At 38.0% G+C, this 15,890-nt stretch overlaps 1 protein-coding gene across 3 annotated transcripts; it reads right to left on the reverse strand.

Annotated features, from left to right (window-relative positions):
• Positions 1-2,607: 2,607 nt before the first annotated feature.
• Positions 2,608-15,421, reverse strand: aifm4 (apoptosis inducing factor mitochondria associated 4). 3 transcript variants are annotated; one of them, XM_088345271.1, is made up of 19 exons: positions 15,329-15,421; positions 14,723-14,807; positions 13,536-13,645; positions 13,342-13,451; positions 13,222-13,263; positions 13,061-13,142; positions 12,873-12,985; positions 10,693-10,779; positions 10,533-10,624; positions 10,336-10,466; positions 8,334-8,449; positions 8,189-8,260; positions 8,050-8,113; positions 7,692-7,768; positions 7,501-7,618; positions 7,327-7,425; positions 7,175-7,250; positions 6,986-7,090; positions 2,608-3,347 (listed from the first exon to the last, which is right to left on the reverse strand). In XM_088345271.1, the coding sequence occupies exons 1-19, from the start codon at positions 15,339-15,341 to the stop codon at positions 3,317-3,319; spliced, it is 1,623 nt and encodes a 540-aa protein (XP_088201397.1). In that variant the 5' UTR covers positions 15,342-15,421; the 3' UTR covers positions 2,608-3,316. The 3 variants fall into 3 exon arrangements, with proteins under 3 accessions (XP_088201397.1, XP_088201398.1, XP_088201399.1); XM_088345272.1 differs by having other exon boundaries at positions 15,250-15,405; XM_088345273.1 differs by lacking the exons at positions 13,536-13,645; positions 15,329-15,421.
• Positions 15,422-15,890: the final 469 nt, after the last annotated feature.

Here is a 15,890-nt window from a genome sequence, read left to right on the forward strand (position 1 = left end):
TATCTTCTTAACACAAATAATGCATTGTAAAAAGTTGTTTTTTAATGAGTTTTATATAAAGTGTTAACATTTCAATGTAGTTGGTAGAAACATAATTGGTTATAAATTCTTTTAATAAATTGCTCTTTTTTTAATAAAAAAAGAAGCCTTTTTTCCCGCTTTTATATTTTAAAATGAATTTTCCGTAATACCAACATGTGTTGACGTTGACAATTAAGTTACCTGCATGAAAATGGGTTGTAATATGAATAGTCATGATTTATTTTCAATGCACATGCATTAACTTAACGGCAACGTTGACCCGACTAATGTGGCCGCCACTTAAGCACGCTACTTAGTGGGTTGCTACCGCAAGCTGACGTACGTATCCAGTGTTCTGTGTATATCTATGGTGTACGGTAGTAAACTGTGAGCTTATGCTGAAACTGCGCAAGCGCACTTTACTGATGACCGGATGTGAAACTGCTGCCTCCTACAGTGTTGGAGTGTACCATACAGCAGTGTTTCGCTACTCATTTGGGGAAGTCAAAACACTTTTTTTCTTAAAAAATATCTATGCACACTTTTCGTGAAAACTTAATAATAATAATAATAATAACGATAATAACAACAATAATAATAATAATAACAATAATAATAATAATAATAATAATAATAATAATAATAATAATAAAATAATAATAATAAAAAATAAAAAATAACAACAATAATAATCCTGGCACTTGATTTAAAGTTTAAATTATCACATTGTCTAAATTGACAGTATGTGTATTTTTTTATCATTTGTGATCAACCGTGGCCCAAAAAGTAATACAGGTAGTGTAGTTCATTTGGTAAGTTTGTTTTTTGGTTCGAATCATGAAAAATAATTCTATACATCCAAGTGATGTATAATATACTTATAAATCTCTCCCTTGCGCTGAGTTAAACATGTAGCAGTTATCATCTTATTTTTAATTTCATTTATTTCTCTTTTTTAATTCTCTGCATTTTTCAGCAGTTTCTCTTCTTTTGGGACTTGATAACTTTGTGTTGTCGTTTTACTGGTTTTATTTTAGGTGAAATAATTAAAATCAACTAAACTATATGCATGTATTATTTGTGGAGTGCAATCTTAAACAGATTCATCAAATGAAATAAATTGTGAAATATGTTTCTCTGTGGACGGCACGGAAGCTGAGTGGTTAGCGCGTCCGAGGCACAGTACTGAGGTCGTGAGTTCAAATCCAGCAACCAGCCTTCCTGTGCGGGGTTTGCATGTTCTCCCCGTGCTTGTGTGGGTTTCTTGCCACATTCCAAAAACATGCATGTCAGGTTAATTAGGCGGTTCAAATTGTCCAAAGGTGTGAATGAGTGAGTGAGTTGTCCGTCTCTGTGTGCCCTGTGACTGGCTGGCAACCAGTTCAGGGTGTCCCCTGTCCGAAGATGGCTTGGATGGGCTCCAGCACCCTGCTGCCCTACTGAAGATAAGTTTTGCATCTAATGAATGAATGTTTCCCTGTACTACCTAGATCAGGGGTGTCAAACTCATTTTAATTCAGGGGCCACTCGATAAAACAAACATTCTCTAGGGAGCCGGACTAGTAGATTAGAGAGAAAGAAAAAAAGAGAGAAAGAAATAAGAGAATGAGAGGAAGAGAAAAGTATAGAGGGTGGGACAAAGAAAGAGATAAAGGGAGAAAGAGAGGGAGGAGATTATGAGAAACAAAAGAGATCAAGAGAAATAGTAAGAGAGGGGGAAAGAAGGAGAGAAAGAAATCCAAATAGAAACAGAAAGAGAGGAGAGAAAGAGAGAAGAGGAGAAAGAGGCAAAAGCCAGAGAGAGAATGGAGAGAGAAAAGGAAAAAAAGGAAGAGAGAGCAAAAGAATGTAAAAAGACAGAGAGAGAAAGAAACAAAGAGGAACAAAGAAAGAAATAGAGAGACAGAGAGAGATATTGAGAGAAAAGGAAGAGAGAGAGAGAGAGAGAAACAAGTACAGCATTTGCGAGAGGCACCTGCCTTTGGCAACATCAAGAAGACATATTTCAACTTGTAGCTCATTTTTCTCTTGCGCCTCCCTCAGCGTTTTCTTGCAGGCCGGAGGAAAAAAGGAAGAGAGAGCAAAAGAAGGTAAAAAGACAGAGAGAGAAAGAGACAAAGAGAAATACAGAGCGAGAGAGAGAGAGAGATGCAAGTACAGCATTTGCAAGAGGGACCTGGCTTTGGCAACATCAAGAGGACATATTTCAACCTGCAGCTCATTTTTCTCTTGCGCTTCCCTCAGCGTTGTCTCGCGGGCCAGAATGAATCCCACAGCAGGTCTGATTTGGCCCGCGGGCCGCATGTTTGACACCCCTGGCCTAGATAATTAGTATACAGTAGGCCTATAGGGAGAAAACAAATATAGTAATCTGCTGCCACTTACTGATATGGATGAGCATTACATGTACTTGGCTGATCACTGGAAGAAAGCGAGGATACTGAACAACGGAATGCTTTATTGCAAAGACAAAATCGGAAAATTTCCTGCGTCACACTGGCCGAAAAACCCAGCCATTCATTATTCCTTTTCTTTATATTGTTTTGAAGATTTTTCATAGCTCAGCTCATCATTCAGAGAAAAAAATAAAAACAACAATTACATCTTTATTCACTAACACAATCTTGAGACCAACACATCCACATTGCAAACAATGCACACATACAAATATGATAAACCTGAGTACAAAAAGCTGACATAAATTAAATGTAAAACATATAATGCATCACTATAGTGCTGACCATGAACAACATTTGAGTTGTCAACTCTTATTTGCTTAGAGTCATTAACCCGTTTCAGTTAAGCGCTTACACCATAGAACATTGGACCTTTTGTCGTAAATCAGTAACAAAACAAAACATATAACAAAATATAACAAAACATAACAAATAATAGTGTGAGTAAAGTCAATTTGCCTTAGTAATGCTTTTACCTTATCATTATTTTATCACCTAATGTTTCCTTGAACAGATGGACCTTTCGAAGGGGTTTAGTGGTTTATCTGGTATACTTAAATCATTCAAGTGTATCCCTAATATAAGAATGAAAAAAAAAGAAATACAAAATATTATTTGATTGAGGGCAAGCACGACCATATCTTAAGATTCAGTTAGTGTAACAATAAGACTGCAGCCCTTTAAGACTTTTTGTCATTAAGGGCTATACAAACAAATGTGACCTAATTTGACATACCGGTAAGTAATGTACAGTTCAGAAATGAGCTTTGGGAATTGCTGAAGTGTAAAGAAGATGAGATGAAGATGCAAAGCGGCTGTGGACTTGCATTAGGGACACCTTACATCTGGAGCCAACTCAGATCGTCAGTTCTGTACAGAGAGAAGTTGCACGTTACACACAAAATAAAAACTCTACTTACAATTATTGGTGTAGTGCATGTAAATCCTAAAACAGCATTAGGTATCTTGTTTTAATTGCCTTTGATTTTAACTTAAATCTTATTTTCACATTTTTTGAAAATATATGTCTATATACTGCATTTCTCCTCAAGAGAATCCATCCATCCATCCATCCATTATCTGCACCGCTTATCCTCAGTAGGGTCGAGGGGTGCTGGAGCCCATCCCAGCTATATTCGGGCAGTGGGCAGGGGACACCCTGAACTGGTTGCCAGCCAGTCGCAGGGCACACAGAGACAGACAACTCACTCGCTCATTTACACCTAGGGACAATTCGTACTGGCCAATTTACCTGAAGTTCTTGTTTTTGGAATGTGGGAGTAAACCGGAGTGCCCAGAGGAAACCCAAGCAAGCACGGGGAGAACATGCAAACTCCACACAGGAGGTTCAATCTCATGACCTCAGAACTGTCCCGCACACGCGCTAACCACTGCGCCGCCGTGCTAAGAGCATCCTTTCTCATGGATTTCCATCTATATTTTGTTGCAATATTGAAATATGTCCCTGCAAATATAGCCATGATTTCTTTATTTAAAGCCTCTTCACATAGAGTGCCATGAAAAAGTATTTTCCACCTCCCTGATTTCTGTTTTTTGCATATTTATCACTCAAAATGGTTTCAGAACATCAAATTTTTATATCATACAGAGACAACCCAAGGAAATACTAAATGCAGTTTTAGAATGTTGATTCAATTTGTTAAGCAAAATCAAAACATCTGCCTCTATGTGAAAAAAGTCATTGCACCCTGAACCTAATAGCAAGGAGTTAGGCCACCTTTGGCAGGAATAACAGAAATCCAATATTTATGATCATTAAAAATGAGACTTTCTCAACACTGTCGATGAATTTTGTCCAACTCTTCTGTGCAAAAGGTTTCAAATCTGCCATATTGGAGGGGTTTCTAGCCTGAAGTGCCTGTTTAAGGTCACACCACAGCATCTCAATTCGATTTAAATCCGAACTTGGACTTGGCCACTCCTGAACCTATCAGAGGTGGACTTGCTGGTGTGTTTTGGATTGTTGTCCTGCTGCATGATCAAAAACACTCGACTGCACAAACTGATGACTGGATGTTCTCTTTCAGGGTCTTTAAGGTAAACAACATCATTCATTATTCCCTCAACCACAGTAAGTTGTCCTGGTTCTGAGGCAGCAAAGGATCCCAGTTACGGTACAGTAAGTGTTCATGACTCCACTATAAGAATGTGACTGGCCAAAAATGCCATTCATGGGAGAGTTCCCAGGTGAAAACCACTGCTGTCACAAAAGAACACAAAGAGTGGACTCACAGTTGCCAAAAGGCATCTAGATTATACTAAATAATTTTGGAGAAGCAATCTGTGGACTGATCAGTCAAAAATTGAACTTTTTGGAAGGTGTGTAGCAAGTTACATTGGGCATAAAAATGGCACCGCATTTGACAAAAAGAACATGTTGCCAAGAGTAAAGCATCATGGTGGCAGTGTGATAGTCTGGGGCTGATTTCCTGCCTCAAGACGAGGACAACTTTCTGTAGTTCAGAATAATGAATTCTGGTGTTTACCAGAAAACCCTGAAGGAGAAGATCCGGCCATCAGTTTGTGCCCTAAAACTCAAGCGCTCTTGGATCGTGCAGCAGGACAATGATCCAAAACCCAGCAGTAAGTCCACCTCTCTATGGCTTAAAAAAAAACAAAAATTAAGGTTTTGGAGTGGCCAAGCCTAAGTTTAGATTTAAATCCAATTGAGATGCGGTGGTGTGACCGTTAACTGGCAGTTCATGCTAGAAAACCCTCCAATATGGCAGATTTGAAACAATGTCTTTCATTTCAAATGGTGTACGCTGTGTAAGCATTTTTGTACAGGAAAATCTCATCTCAGTAGCTGCACCGCTTATCCTCAGTAGGGTCGCGGGGGTGCTGGAGCCCATCCCAGCAATCATCGAGCAGTGGGCAGGGGACACCCTGAACTGGTTGCCAGCCAATTGCAGGGCACACAGGGACAGACAACTCGCTCGCTCATTCACACCTAGGGACAATTTGTACCGGCCAATCCACCTGAAATGCATGTCTTTGGAATGTGGGAGGAAACCGGATAGCCCGGAGGAGACCCACGCAAGCACGGGGAGAACATACAAACTCCGCACAGGAAGTCCGGTAGCTGGATTTGAACCCAAGACCTTGGAACTGTGCCGCACACGCACTAACCACTGCCCCGCCGTGCTGCCCGTACAGGAAAATCATTTTTTATAAAAACTTTTTGGGTTAGACCGATACCGCCTTGCCCATTTTGGGTCTAATCCGTATCGTGACGGTCACTGGTAGCAGACGACAACCTCATTGTAAATTGCCATTACTGTCGTGGTATTCTACATAGTCTGTCTTGCTGTGAGTAAATAGGTGTTTGTGATTACAAGGTTTATTACCGCTTAATGAGGAAAATTGTTATTATTAATAAAAGTAGCATAAACTGAGGTTGACAGGTATGTCTTTACAATTTCAGTTGCAGTTGTAAAGCTTCTCAATAGAATCAGTTGAGTTTTATTTTGTATTTTAAGGAGGCTTGTGCTAGCCATATCAGTTCCTGTTAAAACTGGTTAAAACAAATATACCCCTTTCCAATGGAAAAACCCACTCTCTTAGTATAGTTTTTACTCCGGGACGGCCCGTCTAATATGAAAGTAATCGTCAGACATTTTGACTGCACACCCGGGAATCTTTTAAGCCATTGTCCTTGAGCTCATTTGTACCCGAAATCTTCTGAAATAATCAAACTTGGAAGAAACTGCTCATCTCAGGTTTTATCTGACGGTCTCACAACCCGGATATAAAACGAATACTGTACGCATATGAAAAAACGTTCCTCTTCAGATTTTTTTAATGTTTTTTTTTTCGAATGATGCAGTCACATCATGTTTTTCCCCAAAGCCTTTAAGTGTACCGGACCTGAAGCATGTCAACGCCTGCATCGTCCAGCTGGCAGAGATGGGAAGTTGCTGTTATGGACTTTTAAGACTAGTTTACGGGCTTGAGGCGTCGTTGCTGTCATGCAATTCCCGGACAAACTTCAACATGTTACATAGTATTCTCTTTTTTTGATGTTTACTATGTTTGTATACTGTAACTCAATGCTAAATCTATTCCACCCTGGTCATCCTGGTAGGGGGATTACCACTTGTGAGGCCCCTTCTCAAGGTTTCTTTTTTCCTCACGCTGAGGTTTTGAGTTTTTCCTTGCCCGCATGTTGGTTTAAGATCAGGCGATGGTGTAATTGTAATCCTGTGCAGTCCTTTGAGATTTGTAATTAAGGGCTATACAAATAAATGTGACTTGACTCGTGTAGGAGAGAATAGAGAGAATTTCTAGATTTTCTTGCTGTGTTTACAATTCTATAGTGAGTCGGCTTTAAGGAAAAAGCTTCTGCTTCAAGTTGCTGCTTCATCAATTCAAACATAACAAATCAATGAAAAACTGTTCACCGTGCAAGAATATTCACTATTTGAACAATTATTTAAAAGCACATATGTACAATAGCGTCTTTTGTATAAGTGAATAGTCACACTCACTGAGCCTGCGCTTTTGTGATGCGCTGGCCTGTTGCCATCAGTTCTGCCAGCCGAGCAACAGCCGGGTCAAACATGAGGCTCGCTGCCGCCACAACAAAGTCGTCCCTGTGGTCAAATCGGGGAAACAGAAAATAGTTAAACAAAAGAGTGTGTCTTGACAGTTCTTATCAGGACATTTTTCGCATTTACTTTATATAAAACGCCAGGAACTTTCTTTCCTCCACATTGCCTTTGAAAATGATTTCTGTATAGCCTTCCCCATACCCTGCGAGGACAAATAGTCAAATGGAAATATGAGCGTAACTGATCTAAAAGTCGATAAGAAAAAAAGAACAAATCACCTGTGTATCTGATACTCTTTCCAAGCAACACAGTCCAGAAAAAAGGAACAGAATCCATTTTGGTGGGTATATTCAGCATATTGAGGGCAGCAACTCTTCCTAAGGAAACGAAACAAACAAAAAGTTTGATTGAATGATTAAAAATTAAACAGAATGAACCAAGACCGACTGTACCATGAGCTTGTGACATTTGCCAGTGACCCACACTGACCCGTTGATCAGCTCGAATACTCAAAGGGAAGGAAGTGACGTCTCCCGCACTAAAAACATCCGCCACGTTGGTCTTCATGAACTGAATAGGGATTTCAAAAATATCTGTCAAAACATTCACATTTCATTATACAGCCACAGAGTGTTCACTTCACCTTGTCTACAACTACTGCTTTCCTGGAATCTATCTCAATTTCACTTGCTGCTAGGAAGTCTGAATTAGGGATGACTCCTGAAAAATACACACAAAGATCAGAGAAAAAAAGTTATATTAATGCAAAATCATACACACATAAACTCATTTTGAGATAAATACGCAATACAAACAATTAGCAAGTTTGGAAAATAATCTGTCAAATAAATACATCTGTCTTAAATCCAGATTGTATGTAGGTGCTGTACGTACGGAGACTTACTTTTTTCCAGTAAATACCATTTTACATTTAAGCATTTTAAAAAAACAATACACAGATACGTTTACTGTTATCGATTCAGCGCTGTGGCATTTATTACCTATTCCTGCAATCACCACATCAGTCTCCAAAACTGTAGCACTTTGCAGGACGACCTCTTTCACCTACAAAAACATTTTCACTTTTCCTCATCCAGGTTAGCGGGATTAAAAAAAAACGGTTAACAAAAGTACAATTACCGAGCCGTTCGCTCCTCTGATCTCCTTGACGGCATCATTCATGTAGAACTTGACATTATGTTCCTCCAACATCTTGAAAAAATAGCTTTTAAAGACGTGTTGCAATATTAAACATCGATATAATACATTTTATATATTTTCTTACTTTCATCGTTAAGTTGCCAATTTGGGAACCGAGAGAATGTTCAAAAGGGTATCTGCTAGTTCCAACGACAGCCACACTCGAGGCTTTGTTGGATAGATAGGATGCCACTTCCATACCTAGAATTCAACGGGAAAAATAAACAAAGAAACACCAAAAAGAGAAAGCAAAAAGCAGCAACAGAATTAAAAACAATTTTGTTTAAATGTTAAGACTCAAGCTCATCCCATTTCACTTAGCAAAGTTATGTTTCAAGTACTTTATTTAGTTTAACTAACGTCACATTGGTATGACGACCAAAAACTGTACAAAGGAAATAGAACACCATCATTGACCATGCCAACACTGCAAAAAAAGGTCTTAATAGAAAAAAAACATATCCGTTTTGAGATATCTCTGCTTAAAAGCATTGGAAATTATCCGATAACGCTGTAAGATAACTATACTTTTTGCGATTTCGACCTTAAAAATGTCTGGACTATTTCACCAATCGAAAACTTGAAAGGACGTTTTTGATTACTGTGTAAGACCACTAACTTGTATCTAGTACTTATAAACAAACTGATAAATAAAAGCTGGATAATCTTAAAACATGATAAGACCATTTCTGGTCATGATGAATACGTTACTCTCAAACAAATGAAAAAGGTCTCTTAAAAAGACTGTGTGCATTTTTTAGCAGATCCTAGCGGTTAAAAAAAAGTTAATTCATTAAAAATATATAGGATTGAAAATAAAGAAAAATACATGAATTATGATATAAACGTGCATTTTTAAAAAAAACTGTTGAGAATGTTGAATTTACTTTACACAATATGAGCTTCAACTACTGGGAGCTGAAATAATTGTTTGCCATCTTGCTTTTACAGGTACCCAAAAACCCCATGAAAGGCGTCTCTTGAGACGAAGAATTATGTTTTTTTTTCGTAATTTTGAGTCTCTGTAGTCTGTATTCTTCTTTGTGCTTTTTCAGTACTTGTCATCAGTTGCACTACACAATAGAGCAACATCTAGTGGTCAAATAATACACGTCTTCCCTTTAAGGTTAAAATCTAAATTTGATAGGATTTTGGAGGGAAGACAAAGCATTTTATTTTTTATATGTTTTGCTTACCAGTAGCTGTCTTGTTTTTTTCCACTAAAAATAAATCTATTCTAAATTTTACTAAGAAGTTTTTGACACATTCGAATGGGAAAGAATCCAAATGAGAAGCTTTTTAATCATAAAATCACAGAAAATGTATGCTGCTTCTTCTAACATTCTTCTTTTGCCTATACACTTGACTCCAGACTCTCAATGAAGCTACAGGAAGCGTTTAGAGCAGGGGTGTCAAACTCATTTTAACTCTGGGACCACACGGTAGAACAAACATTCTCTCGGGGGCCGGACTAGGAGATTAGAGAGAAAGAAAAAGAGAAAGAAATAGGGGAAAGAGAGGAAGAGAAAGAGAGAGAGAACAAAGAAAGAGAAAGAGAGAGATAAAAGAGAGAGAATTAAAAAGATAAAAAGAGAAATAGTGAGAGAGGGGAAAGAAAGAGAGAGAAAGAAAGAAATCCAAAGAGAAATAGAGTAGAGAAAAGATAAGGAGAGAAAGTGAGAAGGGGAGAAAGAGAGAAAAGAGAGAGAAAAGGAAAAAGGAAGAGCGGGCAAAAGAAGGTAAAAAGACACAGAGAGAAGAGAAAGAGACAAAGAGAAACAAAGAAAGATAAAAAGAACGACACAGGTTGAAAGAGAGAGAGAGACAGAGAGAGAGAAAAAGGGAGGAAAGGAGAGAGAGAGAAAGATAATTTTTTTGCACCTGCCAACTTTTTTTAAAATAACTATTGCACATTTTCTGTAAATCGCATAAACCTCACTTCACTTCACTTTATGATTTAATTACGGAAATTGCTGACGATTTATAAAAGAAAATCTTAAAAAAGCTCAGGGTACCCAAACCTTTTCATACAATTGTAATGACATAAAAACTCAAAAAGAAACACAGAAACAAATAAACTCGACAACCTATGAAGGAGGTTCCAACGACCACAACCTTGCGGCCCAGGCAGGAAGCGTGAATGTCTTTCGCGTCTTCGTACCTTTGCAATAACTTCACTCCTGTCAGTTCACTACCGGGACAAGTGAGAGGCCTGGCTCTGTGGATGTTAACGATGTTTTCTCAGTTTAAGAAAAAAAAAACTTGTGGAGAAGATAAGTCTTGCCTGCAGCCTGTCGAGATAAGAAGCTGGTTGTAACGTAGAGAGGTGCCGTCCTTCATTGTGACCTCTTTATCTTGTGTGTTTACACTCACTGCCTGAATTTGAAGTAAGAGACATAAAGCCTGCACGGCAGATCTTACAGGTGTGGCAAATGTTGAGTTACCTCTTGCTCCATCTGTACTTCGATCCCGTATTGTTGAAAAAAGTCAATGGAGCGCAGGACAATTTTGCTGCTGTCCTCATTCAAAGCCTGAAACAGGATAACATGAACATTGCATTTTTCCACCTTTGAGAAAATCCCCCCAATTAAAGTCACAAATGGAAATAAAGAGAAAATGTTGCAGTTGAAGGTCCTTAGAGTGGGGTAATTGGAATTTGACCTTCAGTTTGCAGAAAAATATTCCGTGGAAAGAGCACAAAACTAATATTCGACTGAGAATTACAAGATGACCCCAGGAATGGGTTCCCAGGACAGTACTTTAAAACAATATAAATAAATGCAATGGCACGGAGGTAAACTCAAAGGATTTCCTAACCATAATGTCTATGGGCCTCTAAAAGTCTTTTTATAGAATACGAGTTCACGAACTTCACTCATGTTTTTTACATCTCTTGGGGTGGCCACTTGCTTGAAACTTGCTATTAAGTGGAGATAGCTCTGCTTTTAACTCAGGGGTTGGAAACCCAAAATGTTGAAAGCGCCATATTGGCCCCCCAAAAACAAAAAAATAATATGTGTTTAGAGCCACAAAAAATTGAAAGCTTTATACAAGCCTGATTAAGAGGTCAACACATACAGTACTGAATAACTAAACAAATAAACTATATTATAATTATATATATATATATATATATATATATATATATATATATATATAATACATATTTTTTTTTGCACCAAATGCATATGTTGACTATTTTTTGCACTATGATGACTATTTTTGCACCAAATGCATAATTGCACAAACCCTTACGATACCAAACTGTATTACGATACCAAACTGTATGTAACATGCTACATGCTGACATTCCTTGTGTAAATATTGTGTAAATTATAACTATAACCTTACCCTCCATGTTTTATAACCTTATCTTCTTTGTTCCTTTATCTCCTTTTTTTTTTTTTTACCTCACTGTGAATATGTGAACTGGAGTGTCGTGCCCAATTTTGTTGTCACAATATGTTAACCCATTTTGTAACAATGACAATAAAGGTATATTCTATTCTATTCTATTCTATTCTATTAAAAAGCATTAAGAATGTTTGTGTCATGTTTGCCCTCTACAGAAACCATGGAATTTTCCATCATCAAACATTTTTGAAGAAATACTAAGGAACCACTAGGGGGCGGCAGTGAGCCACATGCGGCTCCATAGCCACCTGTTGATGACCCCCGTTCTAACCTGTATTCTACAAGAATAAGATGAATGAAAACGCTGTGATTGAACTCATAGTGGCCCATACAACATATTTCTAGGAAATTATTTTGAGTTTACTTCTACTTTACAATTTGGGTGAAAATTATTTAATTACAGCCACACATGAGGCATGTCATCATGACAGCAAGAGTGAAAGAGTTCCCATAGGGCTTTATATTAAACTGTTAGCAGTAGTTTAATGATTTAGGGTTACTCTGTTTCTTATATTTGGTTTTTAAATGATACTATATTTGAAAAGCTGTTAATTGCACTATTGTCTGCTGAAAATAAAAAGACTTAGTAGTGGGTGTTACTGAATGGCAACTGCATTTAAAAAAATGACCCTACAACCGAAATTGTTGTCTAAATATTGTTTACATTTGCAATTCCAAGAGATTGCTCAGGTGTACAGTATGATATTTTTTTGAATACATCATAAAAGAGCATCAGAACATGAAACAAATACATGGCGATCTACCCAGACAAGGAATACAACAAGGATCTGATTCTTAGTAGAGCTCCACATCAAGGTTGCGGTAGGAATTGGATTATTCCTTTAGTCTTGACTGTGGAATATTAAACTAAGAATCAATGTGTGCTTTTAGCGCATACCAATGGATTTGGGATACACTAAATTGGAAAACGTCTAAGTTGTGTTTATTTTTGCTAATTTGCAGAACCATCTTGTCATTCATATAAATTGTATCGGTGTACAGTAATAGTCTGTACAGCCCATTGTGACTTCTTGTGATTAAGGGTTATATAAAATAAACATGGCTTGACTTGTCTAAATTTATTTTGAACCCCAAAAAAGGGACACTGGGATTTTTTTCCTTTCAAATATCATTTGTTCTTGTGGATTTGATCCACTGTGAATTACAAATCCAACTAGTTAGGAAAAGTGCAAGGTGGGGCCAAATTTACCTTGCTCAGCTTGGGCTTGTCATAGGGAGGCAAAGAGTCTTTTGTCACCATGATGATTCGACCCTCATAGCAATTCTGACGGAGAGTCTCAGCGCACACCATAGCTGCAGGTCCTGAAATCACAGCATAGTAGTATCAAGTAGACCCTGTGAAAAAGATCCATTCACCAAGCATGAAACAGTCCTTACCACCTCCGATGAGCAGGACAGTATGTTTGATGTTTAGTGAAACACTGCACATCTCCTTCACACGTCTGGTCTGCTTAACATTCTGAGGGGACGTACACAGAACTTGAGAACATCAGGCCAGTACAGAATTACTTCAATCTACCTTAAAGGAGTTCACTTGCCTTCTTAATGGTGACATATACCATTCCATCTTGAACGTGCACCTAGGTTGTGCAGGGATGTATTTAAAAAACAAACAAAAGAAAAACAAAAAGCTTGATTAAAGTTAAGATGAGTTTTACCTTGTAGCAAGGCAGAGAGTCCAAGCCTGGATACTCCTCAATATCTCCAGTTTTAATATTGAAACAAGCGCCATGAAAAGGACATCGGACTCTATTTCCAATCAGTGCACCTATGACATCAAACAACATGTTTAATTTAAAAATTAACAATTTCCCAGCTGAGTGGTCACAATTTTGATTGAAATAAAACATACCTTTGACCAGGGGAGCATTATAATGAGTACATTGATGTCCAACTGCACTGTACTGACCCTCTGCGCGCACAAGCAAGACTTTTTGGTCTTCTACAGAAACAACTTTCATCCTTAATTGGAAACAAAAACAGATTATATGTGCGTGTACTCCTCAATATTAATATAGGAGGTGTGTTTGAGCACTATTTAGGGCAGGTGACATTTCAAATGCAAACCAATAGTGCTTCTAAAGTCTGACAATTTCACCCCCAGGCGCTTTTAACCACCATGATGTTGTCAATATATTTAAAACAGCCACTGCATTGTCTCAAGAAACGTTAAGCCATGATTTTCTTGGCTGGTAACTACAGGCAGCTCAAGGCAAACAGAGCAGTTGGACTACCAAGGCGTTGTCAAGGTACAAATAAATTCAGCGCTATTGTAAAACCTCAGTATGACGCACACAAAAACTAAAAGGTGTTGGGGGGTGAAAAAAAAGTGTATACTCGAGTAAATACAGTACACGCAAAACCAGCCATCCATCCATCATCTGCACTGCTTATCGTCAGCAGGGTCTCAGGTGTGCTGGAGCCCATCCCAGGTATCATCGGGCAGTGGGCAGGAGACACTCAGAATTGGTTGCCAGCCAGTCGCAGGGCACACAAAGACCTACAACCACTCGCTCATGCACACCTAGGGACAATTTGGACAGGCCGATTCACCTGACATGCATGATTTTGGAATGTGGGAGGAAACCGAAGCAGGCACGGGGAGAACATGCAAACTCTGCACAGGAAGGCTTGTAGCTGGATAAGACCCCATGACCTCAGAACTGTAGCGCGGACACGCTAACCACTCATCCGCTGTGCCGCCCAGTACACGAAAATAGGAACGCAAATTAGTTTATTTTTTTCTGTGCGACCAATTGCCCGGTAGAGGTCTGCAACCTGGTGGTTGCCGATCACTGACGTACAGTACGTATATTTTCCTCAAACAATGCAATCATTAAATAATTGCTTTTTTTTCTCATTATACATGTTTTTCATAATATTAAAAGTCGAATGAACCCCAAAGTTCCCTTAAGTACATCTGTTTGACAACCACTGGTAAAACTTAGAATAAAGGGGGAGCTGTTAACTGGGATAAACGATTTGTGACACAAGATCTGGAAATGTTCTGACACTGGAGAAGAAAGTCATGTGACATACTGGCCATCTTTCAGATCAACCTCCTGACAAACCAGTCCAGTCACCACCTCAGAATCTTGACCTTGATCTTCGTTGGGATCCATTACTGACAAAGGAGAGATCATATGTCGTTAATAGACCAGTGCTTGTTTTAATGGGTGGGGTACTGCTAGCATTAGCTGCTATACACGTTTTACAGAAATCATGGGTGTAATTAAAAAAAAAAATCATACCCTTAAAATACAATATGTATTCAAAATGACATGATTATAAAAATGTATTCTTTGAAGAAAACCCGGTAAGCTCATACAACTGACACAACACAAACCCAATAGAAGTCAATCATAAAATGAATAACAAAATAACTGTAAAATAATCAAATGGCGTATGTATGCATGTATTTGTGATTGTATAAGAAATTAAAAATATCCAACCAATAGATTTGTTTTTTTTCCCATCACCCTGCGACTAAACAATGCCAGATATTCCTTAAAAATACACAACTATATTTTAAGCAATGACTCAACGCTCAAAAATTATGCGCTCACCTTTTTCCATTTAAGAACGAGTTGCCTGATAAAACAGGAAGAAAACCGGTGGGTTTACTGTTTTCTACAAACAACTCACAATGTTTGTGCATGCAAGCGCATGTGACAGCCGACTCGATCGTACAGCTTTTCTGGTTTAAACCGTTTTGTCAAACCCGGAAGTTGTTTTTTGTTGACAAAATGAAAACTACATTTCCCACAATTACGTGGGACATCTTCACGTAAGAAGTGTTTTGAAAGATTTGAGGCGTTCGAGGTCTCTTCGTAATTTGCCAATGTTTAAAGACCAGAGAGCGCATGGTGTTAATAGGAGGTAAAACCAAGAAGGTTAGACGCATTGATTATTTCGTTTTCAGAATTATTCTCCCAGTTTATCATTTATTTTTTCATTTATGTTTCATTTACTTACCTCATTGAATAATTTATGTATTCTTTTTTTAATTCAAATTACTAAACAATGAGATTAGCAATTCAGGCAATTTTTTGATTTTGCTTTATTTATTCAATAAAAATAACTTGAATGATCAAAATGATTCCATATACCGTACTTCACCCAAACAATAAAATTAATATGTTTTTGAATGAAATATATTTATCAATATGCAGTACAAAACATTTTTACGTGGTTTTCAAATAGGGTA

Source organism: Urocampus carinirostris, chromosome 10, assembly GCF_059441175.1.
Source record: "Urocampus carinirostris isolate Australia breed hairy pipefish chromosome 10, RoL_Ucar_1.0, whole genome shotgun sequence".
Lineage (NCBI taxonomy): Eukaryota > Metazoa > Chordata > Actinopteri > Syngnathiformes > Syngnathidae > Urocampus > Urocampus carinirostris.